The sequence below is a fragment of the Pteropus medius genome, unplaced genomic scaffold, assembly GCF_902729225.1.
Source record: "Pteropus medius unplaced genomic scaffold, Ma_sr-lr_union100, whole genome shotgun sequence".
NCBI lineage: Eukaryota > Metazoa > Chordata > Mammalia > Chiroptera > Pteropodidae > Pteropus > Pteropus medius.
The window spans coordinates 595,705-614,213 of NW_024349566.1; the positions used below are offsets into that span (position 1 = coordinate 595,705).

At 50.5% G+C, this 18,509-nt stretch overlaps 5 protein-coding genes across 10 annotated transcripts; 3 read left to right on the top strand and 2 right to left on the bottom strand.

The window, feature by feature from the left end:
- LY6G5C (lymphocyte antigen 6 family member G5C) lies at positions 1 to 4,208 on the top strand. The gene is made up of 3 exons (XM_039883032.1): positions 1 to 121; positions 1,657 to 1,824; positions 3,383 to 4,208. Exons 1-3 carry the CDS (start codon positions 1 to 3, stop codon positions 3,544 to 3,546), a joined length of 453 nt encoding a protein of 150 aa, XP_039738966.1. The 3' UTR covers positions 3,547 to 4,208.
- Positions 2,649 to 7,908, bottom strand: LY6G5B (lymphocyte antigen 6 family member G5B). Of its 2 annotated transcripts, XR_005657330.1 has the most exons (4): positions 7,221 to 7,231; positions 6,966 to 7,094; positions 4,917 to 5,160; positions 2,649 to 3,506 (listed from the first exon to the last, which is right to left on the bottom strand). XR_005657330.1 is itself a non-coding variant. In XM_039883030.1 (3 exons), the coding sequence occupies exons 1-3, from the start codon at positions 7,276 to 7,278 to the stop codon at positions 6,271 to 6,273; spliced, it is 588 nt and encodes a 195-aa protein (XP_039738964.1). In that variant the 5' UTR covers positions 7,279 to 7,908; the 3' UTR covers positions 5,634 to 6,270. The 2 variants fall into 2 exon arrangements, 1 of the variants encoding a protein (XP_039738964.1); XM_039883030.1 differs by lacking the exons at positions 2,649 to 3,506; positions 4,917 to 5,160 and adding an exon at positions 5,634 to 6,671 and having other exon boundaries at positions 7,221 to 7,908.
- Positions 7,909 to 8,109: 201 nt separating this feature from the next.
- On the bottom strand, positions 8,110 to 12,191 carry CSNK2B (casein kinase 2 beta). The gene is made up of 7 exons (XM_039883031.1): positions 12,018 to 12,191; positions 11,332 to 11,414; positions 10,530 to 10,632; positions 9,841 to 9,956; positions 9,316 to 9,391; positions 8,981 to 9,170; positions 8,110 to 8,349 (listed from the first exon to the last, which is right to left on the bottom strand). The coding sequence occupies exons 2-7, from the start codon at positions 11,401 to 11,403 to the stop codon at positions 8,259 to 8,261; spliced, it is 648 nt and encodes a 215-aa protein (XP_039738965.1). The 5' UTR covers positions 11,404 to 11,414; positions 12,018 to 12,191; the 3' UTR covers positions 8,110 to 8,258.
- Positions 12,192 to 12,290: 99 nt separating this feature from the next.
- On the top strand, positions 12,291 to 15,476 carry GPANK1 (G-patch domain and ankyrin repeats 1). Of its 5 annotated transcripts, none has more exons than XM_039883024.1 (4): positions 12,291 to 12,431; positions 12,799 to 12,857; positions 13,708 to 14,316; positions 14,854 to 15,476. In XM_039883024.1, the coding sequence occupies exons 1-4, from the start codon at positions 12,318 to 12,320 to the stop codon at positions 15,296 to 15,298; spliced, it is 1,227 nt and encodes a 408-aa protein (XP_039738958.1). In that variant the 5' UTR covers positions 12,291 to 12,317; the 3' UTR covers positions 15,299 to 15,476. The 5 variants fall into 5 exon arrangements, with proteins under 5 accessions (XP_039738958.1, XP_039738961.1, XP_039738960.1 ...); XM_039883026.1 differs by lacking the exon at positions 12,291 to 12,431 and adding an exon at positions 12,438 to 12,680; XM_039883027.1 differs by lacking the exon at positions 12,799 to 12,857 and having other exon boundaries at positions 12,335 to 12,431.
- Positions 15,477 to 15,656: 180 nt separating this feature from the next.
- CUNH6orf47 (chromosome unknown C6orf47 homolog) lies at positions 15,657 to 18,509 on the top strand. Its single transcript, XM_039883029.1, has one exon. It carries the CDS (start codon positions 17,300 to 17,302, stop codon positions 18,188 to 18,190), a length of 891 nt encoding a protein of 296 aa, XP_039738963.1. The 5' UTR covers positions 15,657 to 17,299; the 3' UTR covers positions 18,191 to 18,509.

An 18,509-nucleotide genomic window follows, 5' to 3' on the forward strand; every position in this document is an offset into this window, starting at 1 on the left:
ATGCATTTTATGGCAGGCCCTGCACGTAGCCAGAGCCTGGGGCCCCTGTGCCTCCACAGCACACCCCAAGCTCTGTACATGGTCCTCTTAACAGTGCTGGTCATGATGAGCTTGGTGTTTGGTAAGTGGCTCTAAGGGGTATGAAGGGTCTCCTGGCCTGCTGGATAGAGAAACCCACAGACACCTGGTGTCTGGGTACATCTGCCCAGGATGCACTAGTAAACCCAGGCAGAGGAAAGATGGGATGAGTGGGCTTGGTGGGATAATGCCTGGCACTGATAATAGACTGATGTTCACTTTGAGGGAGATTTCTAATGACACCCGACAGGGCTGTCTCACTCAACAGCAATGACCTGAATGGAGATACTGAATGGAACCCATTTAAATCTGAGGGCAACACAGAATAGGGAGGGTTTGGATAACAGCACCAGGATCCACAATGTAGAACAAGGCTGGATGCAGCTTGATAACCTCATCACTTGGCTGCAAATCACTATCTCCATAGAAACAGGATTCGAAATGTTTGTTTGGCATCTGCCTCACATCAAGTGCTTTCCTGGGTCTGGGGACTCATTAACGTGTGGTCTGGGCCTAGGACCAGAGGAAAAGGGAGATGTACAGTTAGCCCTCTATATTTGAGGGTTCCACATCCCTGGATTCAACCAATTGGGGATGGAAAACATTATAAAGAAAAACATTGGTTGTTGCTGACGTGCACTATGTATTTAGGCCTATGATGGTATGTCTGTAGTGAATATCTGCAGACTTTTGTTTTCATGTCATTATTTCCTAAACAATATAGTATAACAACTATTTACATAGCATTCACATTGTGTTAGATATGACAAGTAATCTAGAGATGATTTAAAAGTATACAGGAGGATGTGCATAGGTTATATGCAAATACTACATTATTTTATATAAGGGACTCAAGCATCCTCAGATTTTGGTATCCGTGGGGGGTCCTGTAACCATTCCCCATGGAACACTGAAGGACAATTATATATGCATGTAGTTGGGAGGGCTTTGGTCAGATAAAGTCTAATATGCATCTGTCCTGTGATAGGACCACCAAACAAATAATGTGGCCCTGGGCGGCTTGAAGTCTCCTATATACACAAAGCCAAGATCCTTTCTGTCCTGTGATGATGCATTCTTGTTTTTACTTCTGAACATTACAGATTAAGAAATCACATTCAAAAGAGAGTCCAGGGGATTGGGGACTGTGAAAGCAGATCCCAGGGGAAGAACTGTCCTAACAGGGCTGCCCAAAGCTGGAATGGATTTCCTTCGCCTATCCTTTGAACTTAGAGGCTTGCACAATGCTGGTCACCTATTAACCCCTCAAATACATGTTGAATGAATGAGTGAATTAATTAATGAGTTCTTCATTTCAGGAAGTATACGAGCAGAAAATGGAGACTTTTTTTTTTTTAATGCCTCCCCTTCAGGGGCTCAAACCCAGGTCTCCCACATGACAGGTGGGAGACTGGAGATTTTTAATGACTTAAGCTTCGAGTGGAAGATTAAGTTAGATGGTTTTAAAATTATGGGTGATTTTATGGTTTTCTGAGATGGAAAGTGGGAGGAAACAGTGGAGTTGACCAGGTAACAAGGCAGGCAAGGGTTTGGGGTCAGTGCTTCTCTGTGTTCTAGGAAAGTTTGATCCTGTCAATCAAGAACCCCATCATCCAGTTCGGTTTCCCAAATACCTGCGCTGCTATCGATGCCTCTTGGAGACCAAGGAGCTGGGATGCCTTCTGGGATCTGACATCTGCCTCGCCTCATCTGGCAGCAGCTGTATGACTCTCCTCATCAAGAACAGTAAGGCGCCTTCTCCTGTCCATCTTGGGCCCAGTCCATTCCCAAACTGAGTCTCTCTCTACCAATTTCCTAAGCTGCACTCCAAGTCTGGTTTCCACAACTCTAAGATACTGTTCCATTGTCGTCTCTTTCCTTCAGAGCCACTTCACTTCCCCTACTTAGTCCACAGCTGATTGGCTTTCACCCTCCTCACAGCACCTAACCTTGTAGGGACCCTCAAGATCACCAGACCCATTGGCCTTTCCTCAGGCTGGCTTCTCCCCATGTCAGCGGTAGTTGCTGCCAGCATCCCTCTGCTTCTACCTGTTCCACTGCCTCTTCCCAGTCTCCTTCAGTGAGTCTTGCCTCATTCTCCTTGACCCTTAGTAGTTCGTGTTCACCAAAATTTGGGCCTTAATTATCTTTCAGTGTCTCTCCCAGATGTTTATCTGCTTTCTTGGCTTCAACTAGCAGCTACATACTGCTTCCTCCTGAATCTGAGTGTTCTGTCACACTGTCATGTCAAATGGCCCTCTGGACATCTCCACCTCACTTTCAACTTGCCAAAAATTGACTATATTTCTTTGTTTTTCATGCCTGCTCTTCCACCCAGTTCCTTACCTTTTGAAAGTTAGCAAACACATAATACACCCTATGTGCCAGGTACTATTTTAACCACTTAGTGCCTGAAGCTGCCTTTATTCAAATCCTTCTATTATACTTTTAAAATAGCTGACACATAGACATAGTACAATAATGGAGTATTCAAGGGGGTCAAAGAAAATTATCCCTCCCACTCCTTGCCTAATCTGCCCAGCTTCCATGTACACAACACAAAACCACTCTTACTGTCTTAATTACTTTCTGTGATCTTTTTGTAGATATTCCACCTTATACAAATATGCTGTTTACTCTATCTTTATTTGTTTTCCCCAGGCCCCACAAACAGTAGCACAAACCGTTCTGCATTTGCTTTTTAAACTTAACAGTTATGAGAACTTAATATCAGTTTGTAAACAGCTTCCTTGTCTCGTTGACCTGCTGCATAGTACACCATGTAGGGGCATGTCAAAGTCTATCTATGCATCTCACTCTTAATAGACCATTAGGTTACTTCTACTTTTCCACTCTCGAGCAGGGCAGCAGTGAACATCCCCTCATGTACATATACATATACACATGTAGCAGCAAACATCTTCTCTTTTAATCCATAAAATAAAGAACAAATACCTTTTCTCTGCAATCTGAACTCCAATACACCTCCCAGCTTTTTCTTACCATGGTCCCACCCAAAATGCTGGTTCTTCCTACTTCTTTCCACAAGTCACAACTCAGCCCACTCCAACTGTCACTGTTTCAGATGGTTCTTTCCCACCAATCTTCCATGGGAAACTTGTGTAGCGTTCATGGCTGGTGACTCCCCGGCACTCCCTGTCCCTGCCCAGGAACCTTTGCCTTTTGCAGGTCCAGGAAAGGGTGCGGGGGCAGTGATGATAAGTCTATGTGGAGTGAGGGGATGAGAAGATTTGGGGCTTTGCCTGGGATCTCTGTATCTCTAGTTGCTGCTGTCTCTCCCCAGGCAGTGGTTCTGACATCATGGTGAGTGACTGCCGCCGCAAGGAACAGATGAGTGATTGCTCATATACCCGTACTTCTCCGGTATTTGGCTTCTGGATATTCTCTCGATGCTGCTTTAGGAATTTCTGCAATAACCCACAGAATAGAGTGTTCTATATTCCATAGAACCTCTGCAGAGACCTTTGGAGTAAAATGCCAGAAGTTTCCAGCCAGCCTCTTGGTCCATACCTAGGCACAGCCAGAACAGCTTCCAGTCCCTCCCACTATCCCTCCTGCCTCCCTCAGGTTACCAGACCCTAGCCTTAGCTGCTTCTTGCTTGACATCCCTCGACAATTCCATTCCCACTCTGCCCCTCCCCAGGTTCCTTCTCGAGATGTCTCTGGAGTTTTCCCTTCAAGTCCTCACAGCCTGACACCTTTCCTCCTCTCTTCTCCCACCTCTAGACGGTCTCTGCTCCACTTTGCTCCTTTTCCCTTTCTCCCACCACAGGCCTCTCACCAAGTATTCCTCCAAAATAAATTTGTGTACAAACTGTATGGTTTGTCTATCTTTTCTGGTGGAGGTGGAGGCTGAGGTAGGAGGTCCTGCCTATCGCATTGTGGGGACAGGTGAGACGCCCAGCTCCTTGACGTCTCTGATTCAGCCCTATGCACAAAAAGGTGAATACTTAGAAGTGGGTACAATAAAGGCCAAAAGGGCAGTGGGCATGCTTGTTAGTACTGTCAGATCCAAGGCTGTGTAGGGACTGCAGGGGAGGTCCATGGGGATAGGGGGTGACTGTGTTGGTGGGAGTAGTGCTGTGAAAGGACTAGACCCAGGGAGGATACCCTGGGGGAAAAATGCTAGGCCTAGTGGAGCCCTGGGCTCTCTGATTCCAGGTTCAGGACTGTGGTAAGTTATCTTCAATTTTGGACCTTGGGTTCCTCAGCCTCTGAGGCTATCTTCCAGTTTTGCTTCCAATTTGTATAAAACCAGGCCTGTCTTCTACTGAAGTCAGAGGTCATAGGGAAAAGTGGGCCCAGCAAGAGAAGGACACATAGAATAATTGTACCTCCTACTGCCTCTGACTTAAAAATTAATGTTGGCATCTCCCATAAAACACAGGAAATGTTAACATATGTGCCAAACATTGTGTAAATAAGAGTACATGCTCTATGATGCCACTAATATCAAGCACACAGACAGAATCCATCTGAGCTGCTCCAACACAGGACAGTGACTACCACTGAGTTGGGAAGACTGCCTGGGAGGGTACTTGGAAACAGCTTTGGGGACTGATAAAGGTTTTTATGCTGACTTGGAAACTGGTAACACAAATGGGTAGCTTACAAAAGCCCATCTGATGGTATGTGCAAGCTTCTGAACGTTTTGCACAAAAGGTTGAAAAAAAATAGGCCAAAATCTGTTTCTAACCATGTGTCTATTTTTGAGGTCCTATCTTGCATTGTGTACACATTTACATGCATCCTCTCAATCCTATAAGGCACAGCCCTACTTGACAGGTGACCAAAGTGAGGCAGAAATACCAACTTACCCAAGTGGCAGAAGAGCTGAAATTGGGCCTCCTGGCCATAAAGCTGTAATACTTTTCAGAAAAAGGTTTCATAACCCCAGCACTGGATTAGATTCGGAAGAGCAGAGAGACACTGGGCCACACCATCTGAATCCTGGTGCTTAACGTGAGGCCTGGTGCAGAGCAGTTTGTATCTAATATTTTATTCAATATACGAGAAAGGGAGTATGACAATTCATTATTGCTTTCAGCATGCTTGCAGTTTCTAAAAAAAAAAAATACATACATACATATATATAAATATAAACGAAAGGCCCCCACTATGGGGTCCTGGGTACCAGGATCTTGAAAAGAATGGATAGACAGGAACTCAGGTCTCTTAGTACCAGGTGACTTAGATGCAGACCTAGACTCTTTGGTTTGCTCCTGAGTTTTCTTGGTTTAAAGAGTTTTCCCTCCTCTCTCAGGTGGAAAAACCTGATGTCACCTGGGTTTAACTTTCTCGATTTCACTGGGTATGTTTAAGGTTGATTGGTGTCACTACCCTGCTTTGATCTCTAGCTGAGCAGCGGGTGGGATGGATGTGGGCCCTTTGGTGCAGGCTACAAGGAAGCCACAAAGGCCAAGCAGAGTGGGCAGGGCTCTATAACCGTTTAAATGCCATGCCCAATTAACTTTCTTTAACTGTCTATACCTGCCCACATCTGAGTCTGACCCCATAAACAATGTGACACAGACTTAACCCAGACCGTTTATTGTGGAGGGAAATAGAGCAGAGCAAGACAGATACTCTCCTCTTCCTGGGCACCTATGGAAGTGGCTGTCAGGACTCAGTCACATGAAGTGGGGCTGGAAGCCAGAGACTGGGACAAGAGATGAGAGAAGGCGGCAGGAGTGAGGTGGTAAAATAGTGAGGCAGAAATACCAGGATGCCAAGTCAGGCAATCTGCACAGAAGTCTACCCTTCATCCTTCTTGCTGCAAGTTGTCTGGCACTGAGTCCTAGAGATAGGTACAAGATGCAATATACAGCCAGATCTAAATGGAGGTGGCAGGTACCCAGACTGAGAGGGGACTGAGGGTGATGAAACATGCAGACAATGGAAAAGGAATAAGGAGACCACTGCCTTTCCCAGGTCAACCTGGGCACAATCTGCACTTGAAATTATTTTCTAGGAGGAATAAGAGCACTAGGTACAGTGCCAACTGGTTTCTGGGGAGGAAATTAAACCGAAATCATAAAGATACTAGAAGTACTAAGGAAAGAAGGTCTGAGAAAACAGACCAGAGAATTTAGATGTTCTGAGAGGGCAGTGTAGGATGCTGAGGTGTTGGAAAGATGCTGGAACAGACTGGAATCCAGGAAGGGTAAGGGGTCAGGGCCCAGCCCTGGGAAGAACCAAAAGTCCTGAATTGTTGAGGAATAAGTATATCTGGCGCAGGTCAGCAATAGACAAACCCAGGTTCAAGGGCAGGGCAACCACAGGGTCCAAGCCTTCAGGCTCTTTCCCAGCACAGAAGCTGGGGAGGGGCAGTGAGAGGTTCAGGGCCTGGTAGAACCGTTGGATCTGGGACTTGGACAGGGGCAGGGCCAGAGCCCCGTCGTGGGACTCAGGCAGGGAGCTCTGGAGCTGGGGGCTGGACCAGGAGTTGCAATAATCGTACTGGCAGCATTGGGCCTGGTACCAATACTCTGAAAAGTAAGTGTTGCGTTTTTCTTGGCAGTGGTAAGAATTGTACTGTCCACAGCCTCGGATGAAGAAGCGAATCTTGGTATCTAGAGGAAAGGGGACACATAATAACCCCTTTTGCCTCCCATAGTCCCCGAACTTGGCATCCCTACCATGGACTTTCTCCACCCTTCACCAGACCATACTTCTAATACCAGACTCCTTCTGAAGGGGTCAGAAAATTAGCTTAGCTGGCCCCTCAGAACACCGGACCCCTCCTTCCAATATCCTCCTGCCTCCTTCTTGTGCCCCAGGCCCCAAGTGGCCCTCATCCAGGAGAAGGGAAGAGACTAAGCAATGGACTATCCCACCAGCAGCCCCTTCCTCAGTCTTAAACTCACCATAATAGATGGTGATCACCATGCATGGGGATGAGTTGCTAATGGTGCACTTTTCTGAGCCTGAAATGCATCCTACAGAAGGGTCTTCTAAGAGGCAGAGGTGGCAGGTCCGGACTTCAGGAACAGGAGCTGAGGAAGCAGAAGACAGGAGGGATGGAGGCATTGACTCACTCCAAGTTCCCTGCCCTGCAGGGAGCTCATGTATCTAGGGTCATGGCCCCACCGCCTTCCTTCCTGCCCCTGGCCCCCACTTACCCTTTCCCACCGTGTAGCCCACCATGACCAGCACACCTACAAACATATGGGCCTTCATTATGGAATTCTAGGGAGAAGGCAGTCCCTGAGGAGTGCCCTTGATCCTGAGCTGCAAGCTGGTTTTGACAGGCAGAGTCTGGGCAGGAGGGGTCATGGGTAGAGAAATATATTCTTGCCCGGGGCACGATCCAGGCTGGGAGAGGAAGTTATTAACTTGACAGGAGGGACAGTGTGTCCTCAGTCATGAGGTCCAGTTCCTGACTGTGGGAGTAATGGCTGAGACATGGGCAATACTTGGGCTTTACCTAGCTGTCCACCTTTGCCCTGCATGCCTCCTGAAGATCTATTCTTGCCCCTCAAAGGTCCATGCATTAGCTTTTGTCTCTGGCACCACCTGCGTTCTCCCCACACAACAGGGCCAGTCCCTATTGTGCTAGGAGGAACTTTGGCCAGGAACTCAGCAGCTCCATCCGAAATGAGCGTGTCTCAGATGCCCCAGCAGGGGGCGCATAAACACTATGGAGCAGCAATTCTGGTCCCTTTTCCTCCTCTCTCCACCACTTGTAGTTATTTTCTAACCACTGTCCCTGTAAAAATAAGTGAAAAGATAGTGTTGTGTCCCAACAGCCAAAAGTGGGCCCCCAAAAAACAACTATTTCTCTAGACACTGAAATCTGATTTTTCTCTGCATCTTTTCCTTGACTTTGTACACTCCCGAACCCAATCCTAGGAATTCTGTTCTACTACTAAAAACATCACCCAAATACTGGGCACAAATCTGTGCTGGTTTTCAACTTGGGGAGGGTGGGCTGGGCCATGAGGACCCCTGGCGTCCAGCACCCCAATACCCTCCCTTCCCTAACCCCAAGCACCAGCAGACCAACTCATGGCCTTTTCTTCCACTTTATTTCATGTTCCCACCACAATAATGAATCCTTTAATTTAAACTAAAAACCATAGAGGGTTCCTGAAAGGGTGGCAGCAAAGGAATGGAGGTGTCAAAGAATGAGGACACTGAGGGACAGGTGGGGTAGGGAATCAGCGAATTGTCTTGACTGGGCTCTTGAAGTTGCTGGCGGCTTGGAGCTGCAGCTGGTAGGCCATCGGATGGATCTTGAAACCGTAGAGCCTGGACCGGGGCAGAGGTCAAAGAGACAGTGGGGTGAGCCCCAGGCAGCCCTGTCAGCAGCCTGCATTCCCACTTCCAGCTCCTCCACAGGCCTCATCTCTGCTGAGGAACAGTGGTTCCCAAACTCCTCTCCTCAACAATATTTGGGAGAGTATCTTAAATATTCATTAAAACTCAAGTCTAAGATTTGTATGTAAGTATACAGATGTCTGCATTAGTACTTGTTTTAATGTAAAACTGAACTTTTCTTCCCCATACCAGAGTAAAAATGATGCTCAAGGAAGATAAAGCACACTTGAACCGTGGCTCTGAGGATCTCCTGGCAAAGGCTGAAGACCCAAGATGGTGGCAGGAACAGTTATTGTTTAAGTGGTGCTTCAGGTGTCAAATGTTATTCTAAGTACTTCACATATTTAAAAATATCTTGGCAGGTAGGTACTATCATCATCCCCATTTTATGAATAAGGAAACTGAGGTATAGGCAATCAAAGCACTTTCCCACGATCCCTCAGCAGGGAGAGCCCTGGCTTTGGGAGTAGACCTCAAGAAAGGACCATGCCCCGTCCTCCCTTCTCTCTGGGGGTCCTGGGCCTTTCCTGTGACCCCTGGTGATTCTGTCCCTGTTCCCCACCTGGGCACAAACTGGTTGGCAGGCCGCTTGGGCCGGTACTCAGGGTGCACCATGAACAGCATGTGAGGAAAACCAGTGCCGAAGTAGGCGCCGTCTGTGTGGTGGTGCCTTGATGACTTGGGTGTGTACACGTCCATGCACTTGGGGCAGTAGAGCTTCACCATGGCCTCACCTGGGATGTCTGAAAGGCCTGTGGGACAGCCGGGCTCAGTATACCAGGCTCCCCAAACCCTGCCCAACCTCTCTCCCGGACGCAGGCTCCAACTTGCTGAGTCCCAACTCCTTCCCAGAGGACCTACCATATGCTGCCCTCCTTCCCCTTCTCCAACACTCACCGATGGGAAGCATTGGCTGGTTCTCACAGTACACCCGGGGACAGTAGCCAAAGTCTCCCTGCTGATATTTTTCTAACTGAGGTGAATAAAATGGAAAGGATTGGTGGGTAGGTGTGAAGAGGAAATCCCCTCCCACATCATTGCCCAACCTACACCGCTGTCCCCCATTCTTCCTGTCTCTTTTTGTCCAGAGGCCTCTTTTCTAGCCCAGACAGGCCCTTGGACTTCTCAGCTTCCTTTCTTCTAGTTAGGCAGGCTGCATACCATCAAAGCCATTCGCTGTTTGTTCCCTGAGGAAGAGGCAGTCTATAACATCTTCCCATCCAAGGTCACGTCTCCCTCGCTGAAAACACCCTCTTCAGCACTCTACCCATCAGAATTAAATTCCCAGGCCTAGTTTCTGAGATCCTTCTTCCCTTCTTAGCTAGACTCCTTGACAGTGTTGAAACTTGTGACATCTTGCTTCAAGAATCTGTTTTTCCTTACTGCCTCAGAAGGAATCAAGTGTGAGCAGAAGGGCCTCACCATCTGGGCGATGCCACGGTTGGTGAGGATATAGCGGGCGTGGATCAATCCATAAAGCATCTCGGCTGCCTGTTCAATCAGGTCACTCTGGTTGGGGTTGTCTTCCAGCTCTTCATCTGAAACATGGTCCCAGCTGAATGTAACCACTTGTATCATAGCTTTCTTAGAGGCCCTGCCCATCCCCAAGGGGCTGCTGGCCACTCAGTTTGCCTAGTACCCACCTTTGAACCTTACCCCACCCATCAGGTGGGAATTTAACCCAGGAAACTGGGATTCTGACTCTTCAACCAACCCAAGGCAGCTCTACCGTCTCTCCATACCTCTCCAGCCTCTGCTTTCTTCTTTCCCTCCCAACTCCCTCCTCAAAACATAAAAGCAAAGATGTCAACGCAGAAGATTAAACTCTAGCCTGGAAAGTGCAGGGCAGGAGAAAGAGGAAAAAATGAGACCCCTGGGGAAACTGGCATTATGTCACAGAGCTGAGTTATAGGATCAGAGTTTGGGAACAAGTGGCAAAAGTCACAAAACTAGGCAAGAGTCAGGTGGGGAATCAAAATTAAATAGGGGATTTTGGGTTAAGGGAGTCAGAAAACCAAAAGGAAATTCAGAAATTCAAGGAGCAGATGAACAGGGATTTAAAGGGGGAGAAAAAAGCATACACACACAAAACAACCCTGAGGGTGCCTCACCAGGCTCCAGGTCCAAGATCATGTCTAGAGCTTGTCGATAGTGAGGCACCTGCTCATTGAGTCCAGTGAGATTGAATTTGTCTTGGATGTAGTCTTCATCCACCTGTCAGGATATGGAGGTCAAGAGGGAACCAATAACAGAATCCTTGATTTTGACCTGAGCAAGTTGCTCTAACTGATGTCTTATCCTTAACACAACTGTTTCTGTTCCCTACTCCCAATGTAGCAGAAAGTACTTGAGTCTTTCTCCCCAGTTCACACACATTGTCCCTCCCATAAAAACTTTGGCTTCTGTTTTTAAGGATAAGCAGGTACACCAATCCCTTCCTTAAAGAGAAGTTCCTTTTAACATCTGTGTCCTTACTTCTGCACTCCATCTCTAGGAACCACTTTTGTCCTCTCCTTAGAGGCAGACGGTTCTGAGAAAGGTGGAGGCTGAACATGGGTTCTGAAGGCAATTATATTCCTTATGATAACACACAGCTTTGCACAGGGAGGTTTTAATGTACAGTATTTCAATTCTCCTAATAGTCACTGGAGATAGATTTTACCAATACCACCACTCCAGTAATAAAAAAGATACAAGATGACTTGTCCAACGTTACATTGCTGGAAGGTGGCAGGGTTGGGAGTTGGGTCCCAGTCTTGCCACTTTACCACAAGTTAGTGGTGGGTTACTGAGAGGATTCTTTACAGGAAAAAGTTTCTGTGGAAGCATGCGAGAAGTGTGTAGAAGCTGAAAAGGTAGGAGAATATCTGGCCTGACTATACGTGGAAATGAGAAGGGAGGCTGAGAACTCACTTCACAGAAGAATTCATTGCCCCGGAGCCCACAGAACCAGGAAATCCAGGACACCTCCTCTGAGCTGCTCATCTTCACGTCAGCTGGTGAAAGAGTAAGTATGTCCCAAGATCTCCCTCCCTGACTGGTTTCCTTCCTCCTCCCATACTCTGGCCTCCAACCACAGAGGAATTTGGGGTCATCTTTTTTAAAGGATTCCCAGACTCTGGAGCACCGCTCTCTAGCTCCTCTTATTTACACCTCAGCCCCCTTTTTTTCGTGATTAGAAATTCTTTGGGGTCACACCACTTGCGGGTAACCGACAGGTCTTGACACACCAGTCCTACCCACATCCCTGACGCTCCTGAAGGCCAGGCCCCCGTCCCCTTCGTGTGAACTCTGGTAGGGCCCGTGGCTCGGCCTCCATACTCCCGCAGGTCTCTGTGTCTCGGCGCCTTTCCCAAGGGTGCCGAAGTTTAACCCTTCCAAACGACAGGTAAGTCTCTCCTTTTCTCATAGCGTGAGGATGGCCCTCAGCTCGCTTTCATGGGAGTCTCAACATCCCGCCTCTGCCCCTTAGGCCACCCCTTCCTCTTTGAATGCCGGACCGGGACACTTCCTACTTCACTCGCACATCGAGGTGCGGAGATCCCCATGTGCCGCGCCCAGCAACAGGGAACTCGGCGCGGCGACGACCGCAGACTCACCGGCTGGATTGGGGCCGGGACCAGGGTGGGGGAGGGGAGTTGCTGCTTCCAAGGAACGCCGGTGACTGCTACAGCGCAGGCCGCGGACCTGATCACGGCAGGCGAAGTGGGGAAGGGGGAGTGGAAATTGGGGAAGGTGGGGGAAGAGGGCAACGCGCAAGCGCCAAGAGTCGGGCGCCGCGATGAACGCCGGGAGATAGAGTCTCTGATAGGAAGAAACTGGTGAAACGAGGGAAAAGCGAACTACGAATTCCAGGGTGACCTGCGCATGACCAAGGTGTCGCGAGGCCCCTGAGGAAGATGCTAGGGGCGGAGCGCAGCGAGGCGCCACCGGAAGCGGAAGCACATTATCACGTCCTGGGTCAGGGAGTACACAAAATAAAGTCGTGTGATCGCCGGACTGGGGGGGCCGCGGTAAGGAACGAGGGTTGTTGGGTCGTTTTCTGCCGCTCACCTCACACGGCGAGCCTCCGGCTCCGGCGCGCCCCTGCTGGCCAGGGGACTGACCTCATCCCCGGCCAACCTGCCGGGTCCTATCGCCTGTCGAACCTTTCGTCCGAGCCAGGCACACCATTGGAGATCCCCGACGGGCCCCATGTTTCACCCGGGGGTCCGGCCCCCTGAGGCGGGAGTTGAGGCTAGGTTCTGTGCTGAGAGACCAGGGTAGGATGTGCTGTGCTGAGCTGGGCGGTGGGAGAACCGGGGCGGCCCAGTGCGCTAACCTGAGGTGGTGCCAGCCATTCTGCTGCTCGTCCCCTTGCACTTCTCCATTTCCTTTTAGGGCTTGGATGGGGCCTTCTGCTGCGGGCACGAAGTGCGACCTTCGAACCCTGGTTGGAGGTGAGGGGCAGCGTGACGTTATTTCATTTCACAGCTCTGGGCATTCCATAGTTTTCCCTCCGCCTCCTCAGGACCTTTTTAAACCCAGAGAGTGGTTTCCCAGCCCCAGAAAATGAGCTCAGAGCGGGGACCACGTTGAGGGAAGCGAAGGGCATTGTGGGGCGTTATGTAAAAGCAGGACTCCAACTGACAGATCTTCGGGCCTCGCGCGGTACCTAGGCACGTGGTGCTTTGAGCGAGTACTATTGGAAAGGCGGGAAAACAACTGGGCGCTTTGTACGCCTGCGCCCTCAAATTATTTTTTTTTCCCTAGCCACGCATGCGTCTTTGAGCCGTTTGGCTATTTGATTATGTGAACTTCGGTTAGAGTAGAGTAGGGCCTTTTGGCAGTACGAAGTTACAAGGCAGCGCAGACTGCAGCCTCCCCCCAAATCTGTTTTCTGCTTCTGGAGATGTGTTAAGTATATTTTTGTTTGAAAAGACGATCCCCGAAATAGGATCGAGGAAGATTTGAAGCGCCAGGCTGATTGTTTTTCGTAATGGTACGTCTTGAAGAGTGTAGTTTCAGAGAGAGGCTATATGTGGTTGTTGAGGGTGGGGGCGCAAAGCAGGACTTCTGGACATGGTTTGTTACTGTAGGGGGTCCCTGTTTTGCCGTGTGATCTATTGCTCTTGGGCCCTGTAGGGTCCTAGGTTTTGGGGTCACTCTGGGAGGAGGAGGGGTTTTTTGACTAAGGCTACTACTTTCCTCATCCCAGCGGGTCTCTGGTGGTGGCTCTGGTCACTGGAGGGCCACTAGAGGATTGGCTTGCTTGTCTCATCTTCCCTTCTCCTCATCTTGCTTTCCCAGCTCTCCCAAAGCTATGTCCAGGCCCTCTCTCATTACCTTCACCCCAGCCACCAAACCTAGTGACCTCTGGAAAGATGGGCAGAAGCAGTCACAGTCTGAAGAGCTGGAGCCCACCCTGGATGGAGCTGCAGCCCGAGCTTTCTATGAGGCTTTGATTGAGGATGAGAGCAGCGCCTCAGCACCCCAGAGGTCACAGCCTGAGCCTGAGAAAAAGTCGAAGAAGAGAAGAATGATGAGGGAGGCCGCAGAAAGAATATCAGGAGGACATGGACAACCTGAGGCTGAGGACAAGATGACTCAGTGGATACTGAGGGCAGCCCAGGAGGGGGACCTGGGAGAACTAAGAAGGCTGTTGGATCCCCATGAGGCAGGGGGAGCTGGGGGAAATATCAATGTTCGGGATGCCTTCTGGTGGACACCCCTGAGGTGTGCTGCCCGAGCAGGCCAGGAGGCGGCTGTGCGCTATCTCCTGGGCCGAGGGGCTGCCTGGGTCGGAGTCTGCGAGCTGGGTGGCAGGGATGCTGCTCAGTTGGCCGAAGAAGCAGGCTTCCCTGAGGTGGCTCGTATGGTCAGAGAGAGCCACGGAGAGATGAGGAGTCCAGAGAATCGGTAAGAGGAAGACTTTGCTCATGGCCATCTTTTAGTGTGTTCTGCCTTTCCTTTCCACTCCACATCAGAGGCCCCAGCACAGTTGAGTTCTCTTTCGCCATCCCTGTATAGATTGATAGGGAAGGCAGTGTACTAGGGTGATTATAAACATGGGCTCTCTAGGATTAAATGCTAAGTTAGTTTACTTGGGCAGGCAACTGCATATCTGTGCCTCAGTTTCCTCATCTGAGAAATAGGGATAAAAGCACCTTTCTCAGAGTGTTGTTAGGATTAAATGGGTTAATATGTGTAAAGTGTTAGAAAAGTGCCACATAGTAAGCACTCTGTAAATATTAGCTGTAGCCATTATTATTCCTTTTTTGCCTAAGAGCCTTGTGAGGCCTTGTTTCCATCTCTTCTCCCAACTTTTCTCTGGTTCTTCGTTGCTAAGTGGGGAGGGAGGAATTTGTTCCTTAGGAGAAAGATTGGAAGGACCCTGTCGCACCCTGTCCTCCAACCCTAACTCCCCTGCTGTCAACCCTTTTTCTTCCTCTACAGGTCCCAGTCCCCCTCCCCAAAGTACTGTGAGACCTGTGATGCCCACTTCCAAGATTCTAACCACTGTACATCTACTGCTCACCTGCTGTCACTTTCCCAGGATCTCCGGATGCCCAGCATGCCCCTTGGGGTGCCCACCTCCAGTCCAGGCTTCAAACTGCTGCTGAGAGGGGGCTGGGAGCCTGGAATGGGGCTGGGACCTCGAGGCAAGGGCCGTGTCAACCCCATCCCCACTGTTCTCAAGAGAGACCAGGAAGGATTAGGGTACAGATCAGCGCCCCAAGCCCGAGTCACACACTTCTTGGCTCAGGATACCCGGGCAGTGGCTGGGAGGGAAAGACTTCCTCAGGTTACCACACTGAGCCGGAGGCGGGAGAGAAGGCAGCAGGAGAAAAACAGAGCCTGGGAGTGGGAACTGAGGACATACATGAACCTTGAGTTCTGACCTTGGCAAGGTCTGACCCTGGTTTGCTGTTGAAGTCTGAACTTGGACCTCTGACCTGGACACTTTGGCTTCTACTTCCTGGGGTCTCCCAAGGTCCCAGACTTTCAGGTTTTGGTCAGTGGGCCCTATGTTTGGGAGAGAGGGGCTAAGAGTGGAAAAAATAAATCAATCTTCTCACTCTTGTGTTTTATTTTTCTGAAAGCTGTTGTGGGAAGCCAAAAAGGTCTGGGGAAGTCTGGGGGCCACATGCAGGTTCCATCTGTGCCAATAGGGGAAGCCCAACCAGGTGGCATGGTATAGTCACCTCCCTGCCAGTCTGGTTCACTGCCAGGTCCTAGCTCCCACCTAGAATGCCCCACCTATTCTTTCAACCTCTGAGCCAGGAATTGCCCAGCTCTATGCAAGTCTCCCTCAAGAAGTGTCCTCTGACCCCTCCAGCCAATTCAATCACAAGTGTGCTAAGAATAGGAATAAGATACTCTCAACCTTAAAGTTGCTCCCAGCTGGAGGAGACAACCATGTGATCAAACACTGCATAGTGATAGAAGAAGGCAGGTAACGCTTAACAGGGGCTATGAGAGTGGGTAGGGTCTTAAAGGAAGAGGCCAGTGCAAGGGACGGTCTAAGATTATCCAGCCTGTACTCTGTTAGCTGATGGGCTAAAACTCTGGCATCCCAAATCTAAACTTTACAGTTCTAATAACTACCTGAAAACAAGGCAGGAAGCCCATCCTAATTGTCTACACTTGTTTTTCCCATTTTCCCCTCTCCCTCCTCTGGTGCTCATACCAGGTGCCAGGCAATGAAGAGCTCACTGTTGTCAAACCCAGGAAGTAAAATCTGCACGGAGGGGCAGAGAATTGCTACTTAAGTCCCAAGATTCTCATAGCTTTCTTATCTGGAAAAGCTTTTCATGAAGTCATGGACACGAAGACGAGTGGTAGAAGGTGCGGGGGAGAACCCAAAGGCAAGGGGCTAAAGGGGGCGAGCGAGTTCAGGGAAGCACTGGCGGACCGGAGGCCTCAGTGCGACAAAAATGGAGGGCTAGGTTAACGCACATTCCCGGGCGATCGCTGTTGTTAGGCGGGTGCGCGCTAGTGGCGCGCACCGTGGGGGAGGGCGATCCGCAGGGTCCGCCCCGAGAGTTGCAGGCTCCGCCCCGCCTGGCCCTCCAGTCCCGGTGCAGCTGCTTCCGTGCTCTCTTCGGGCGGCTCCGTGAGGCCTCGGCCCTGACGCTAGTCCGGGGAGGGTCCGCAGCGCACAGCGACCAGATGCCCGGGTCCCTAGCCAGGCCTGCGCTTTGCCTCGCGACTGGGATATCCGAAGATGTCTCCAGCCTGACCTTGGTTAGGCCGCTTTTCAGCTGCGTGCTCGGGTGCTGGTCCGGCCGCTTTGTAGGATTCATAGCCTTCCAAATCAAGGGACGAACGCTGCTGGCTGGAATTAGCTGGACGCCTCACCCCAACTCCCAATAGCAGACTTCCTATTCTCAAACTCTCTTAGGGCAGCAATTCAGGTGTCCTCGTATCCAGAGCACCTCGGACCTGGAGCAACCTTCCTTTCTTCCTTCTTGGACGGAGCACCGCTTCTACAGTTTTGGGGGAAACTTGGGGCGTGGCCTTGGTGAGTGAAACTTGGGGTGTTGCTTGCTGGGACAGAAATCCAGGGAGGACACTGTCCTGGTGACCCAGGCCTTGTCAGATCCTGAGACTCTTCGAAACTTGTGTGTGGGTTTGCGGCGGTGGTGGTGAGTGAATTTGAATGTGCCCCTTTTCTTTACCTCAAAAACTGAAAAGGAAACAAGCTGCCTGCCCTACTTTAGGCTGCATGACCATCCAGGGAAGTGGGGAGCCACTTCTGAATTCATAGTAGGACTCACCAAGCAGATACCTGCTCTTCTAGTCCTGAACACTCTGGCTTCTGAGGAGATCCTCAGGCCCTAAACTTGAGCAGTGCCAGAAAGTGGCCCCAGAAGTTAGGGGCTCATTACACACCGTAACCATGTTCCTGCGACGGCTTGGTGGCTGGCTACCTCACCCCTGGGGCCGCCGGAAACCGAGGCCTGACCTGCCCGCCATAGAACCCCGATGGGTGGACAGCTCCTCCGAGAATTCAGGGAGTGACTGGGACAGTGCCCCAGAAACTATGGGAGATGTGGGGCCTCCCAAGACCGAGGACTCAGCGGCCCAGAGGAGCTCTGAGGTTGCTCCACAACCAAGCAGGGAGCCCCGAGCTGAGCAACTGGGGAGCAAAAGAATGGATTCCCTCAAGGGAGATAAGACTGGCTCTAGCACTCTGGAGTCTGGGAGACTGGAGGCTGCAGGGGCCATTCCTAAACTGGGATGGGATCCTGTGGACTCAGGTGGCAGCAGGAGACCTGGAATGTCCCCTAAAAGGGGACTGAGCCCCTCTGGGCCTGAAGCCCCTGTGGAGAAGCCTGGCCGGCATCAGAAACTGCTGGGCTGGCTGCAGAGAGAATCAGGTGGGGGAGCAAGGGCTCCCTCACAGTACCTGGGGGGCCCAGAGGAGTGTCTGCAGATCTCTACCAACTTGACCCTGCATCTGCTGGAGCTGCTGGCCTCAGCCCTGCTGGGGTTGTGTTCACGGCCACTGCGGGCAGCCTTGGACGCGTTGGGCCTGAGTGGACCGCTGGGCCTCTGGCTTCATGGGTTGCTGTCTTTCCTGGCTGCCCTGCATGGGCTCCATGCTGTGCTGAGCCTACTTACTGCTCACCCCCTGCACTTTGCCTGCCTCTTTGGTCTCCTACAGGCCATGGTGCTGGCTGTCAGCCTCCGAGGTCCCAGTGGGAATGAGGAGGCCACTGACTTGGAGGGCCAGAAGTTGGGGAGGGAGGGTGAGGAGCAGAGGGGAGACCCAGGAAAGGGGCTGTAACTGTGGAGTGGGGTGTGAACCAAGGCAGGAGCCAGGGTAGGGTAGGAGCAAAGGTGAAGACAGTGTGGCCTTTAGGAGAATGGGGTGGGGGTGGGGGATGACCCAGATTATAAGCACAAGGGCCTCAGGGATGGGGAAGAAATCCTAGAGTATGAGGGAACAGGGCTCCCCTCACCTACGAGAGAGAACAGCTGTTTAGGGTGTCTAGGTATGTGGACAGTGGGGGCAATGCCATTAAATTCACCAGCTATTGTTAACTTTTTGCTTTTACATTTTTTCCATCTCATTTTTTTCCCCCCACATTCACTTTTTAAAAGCA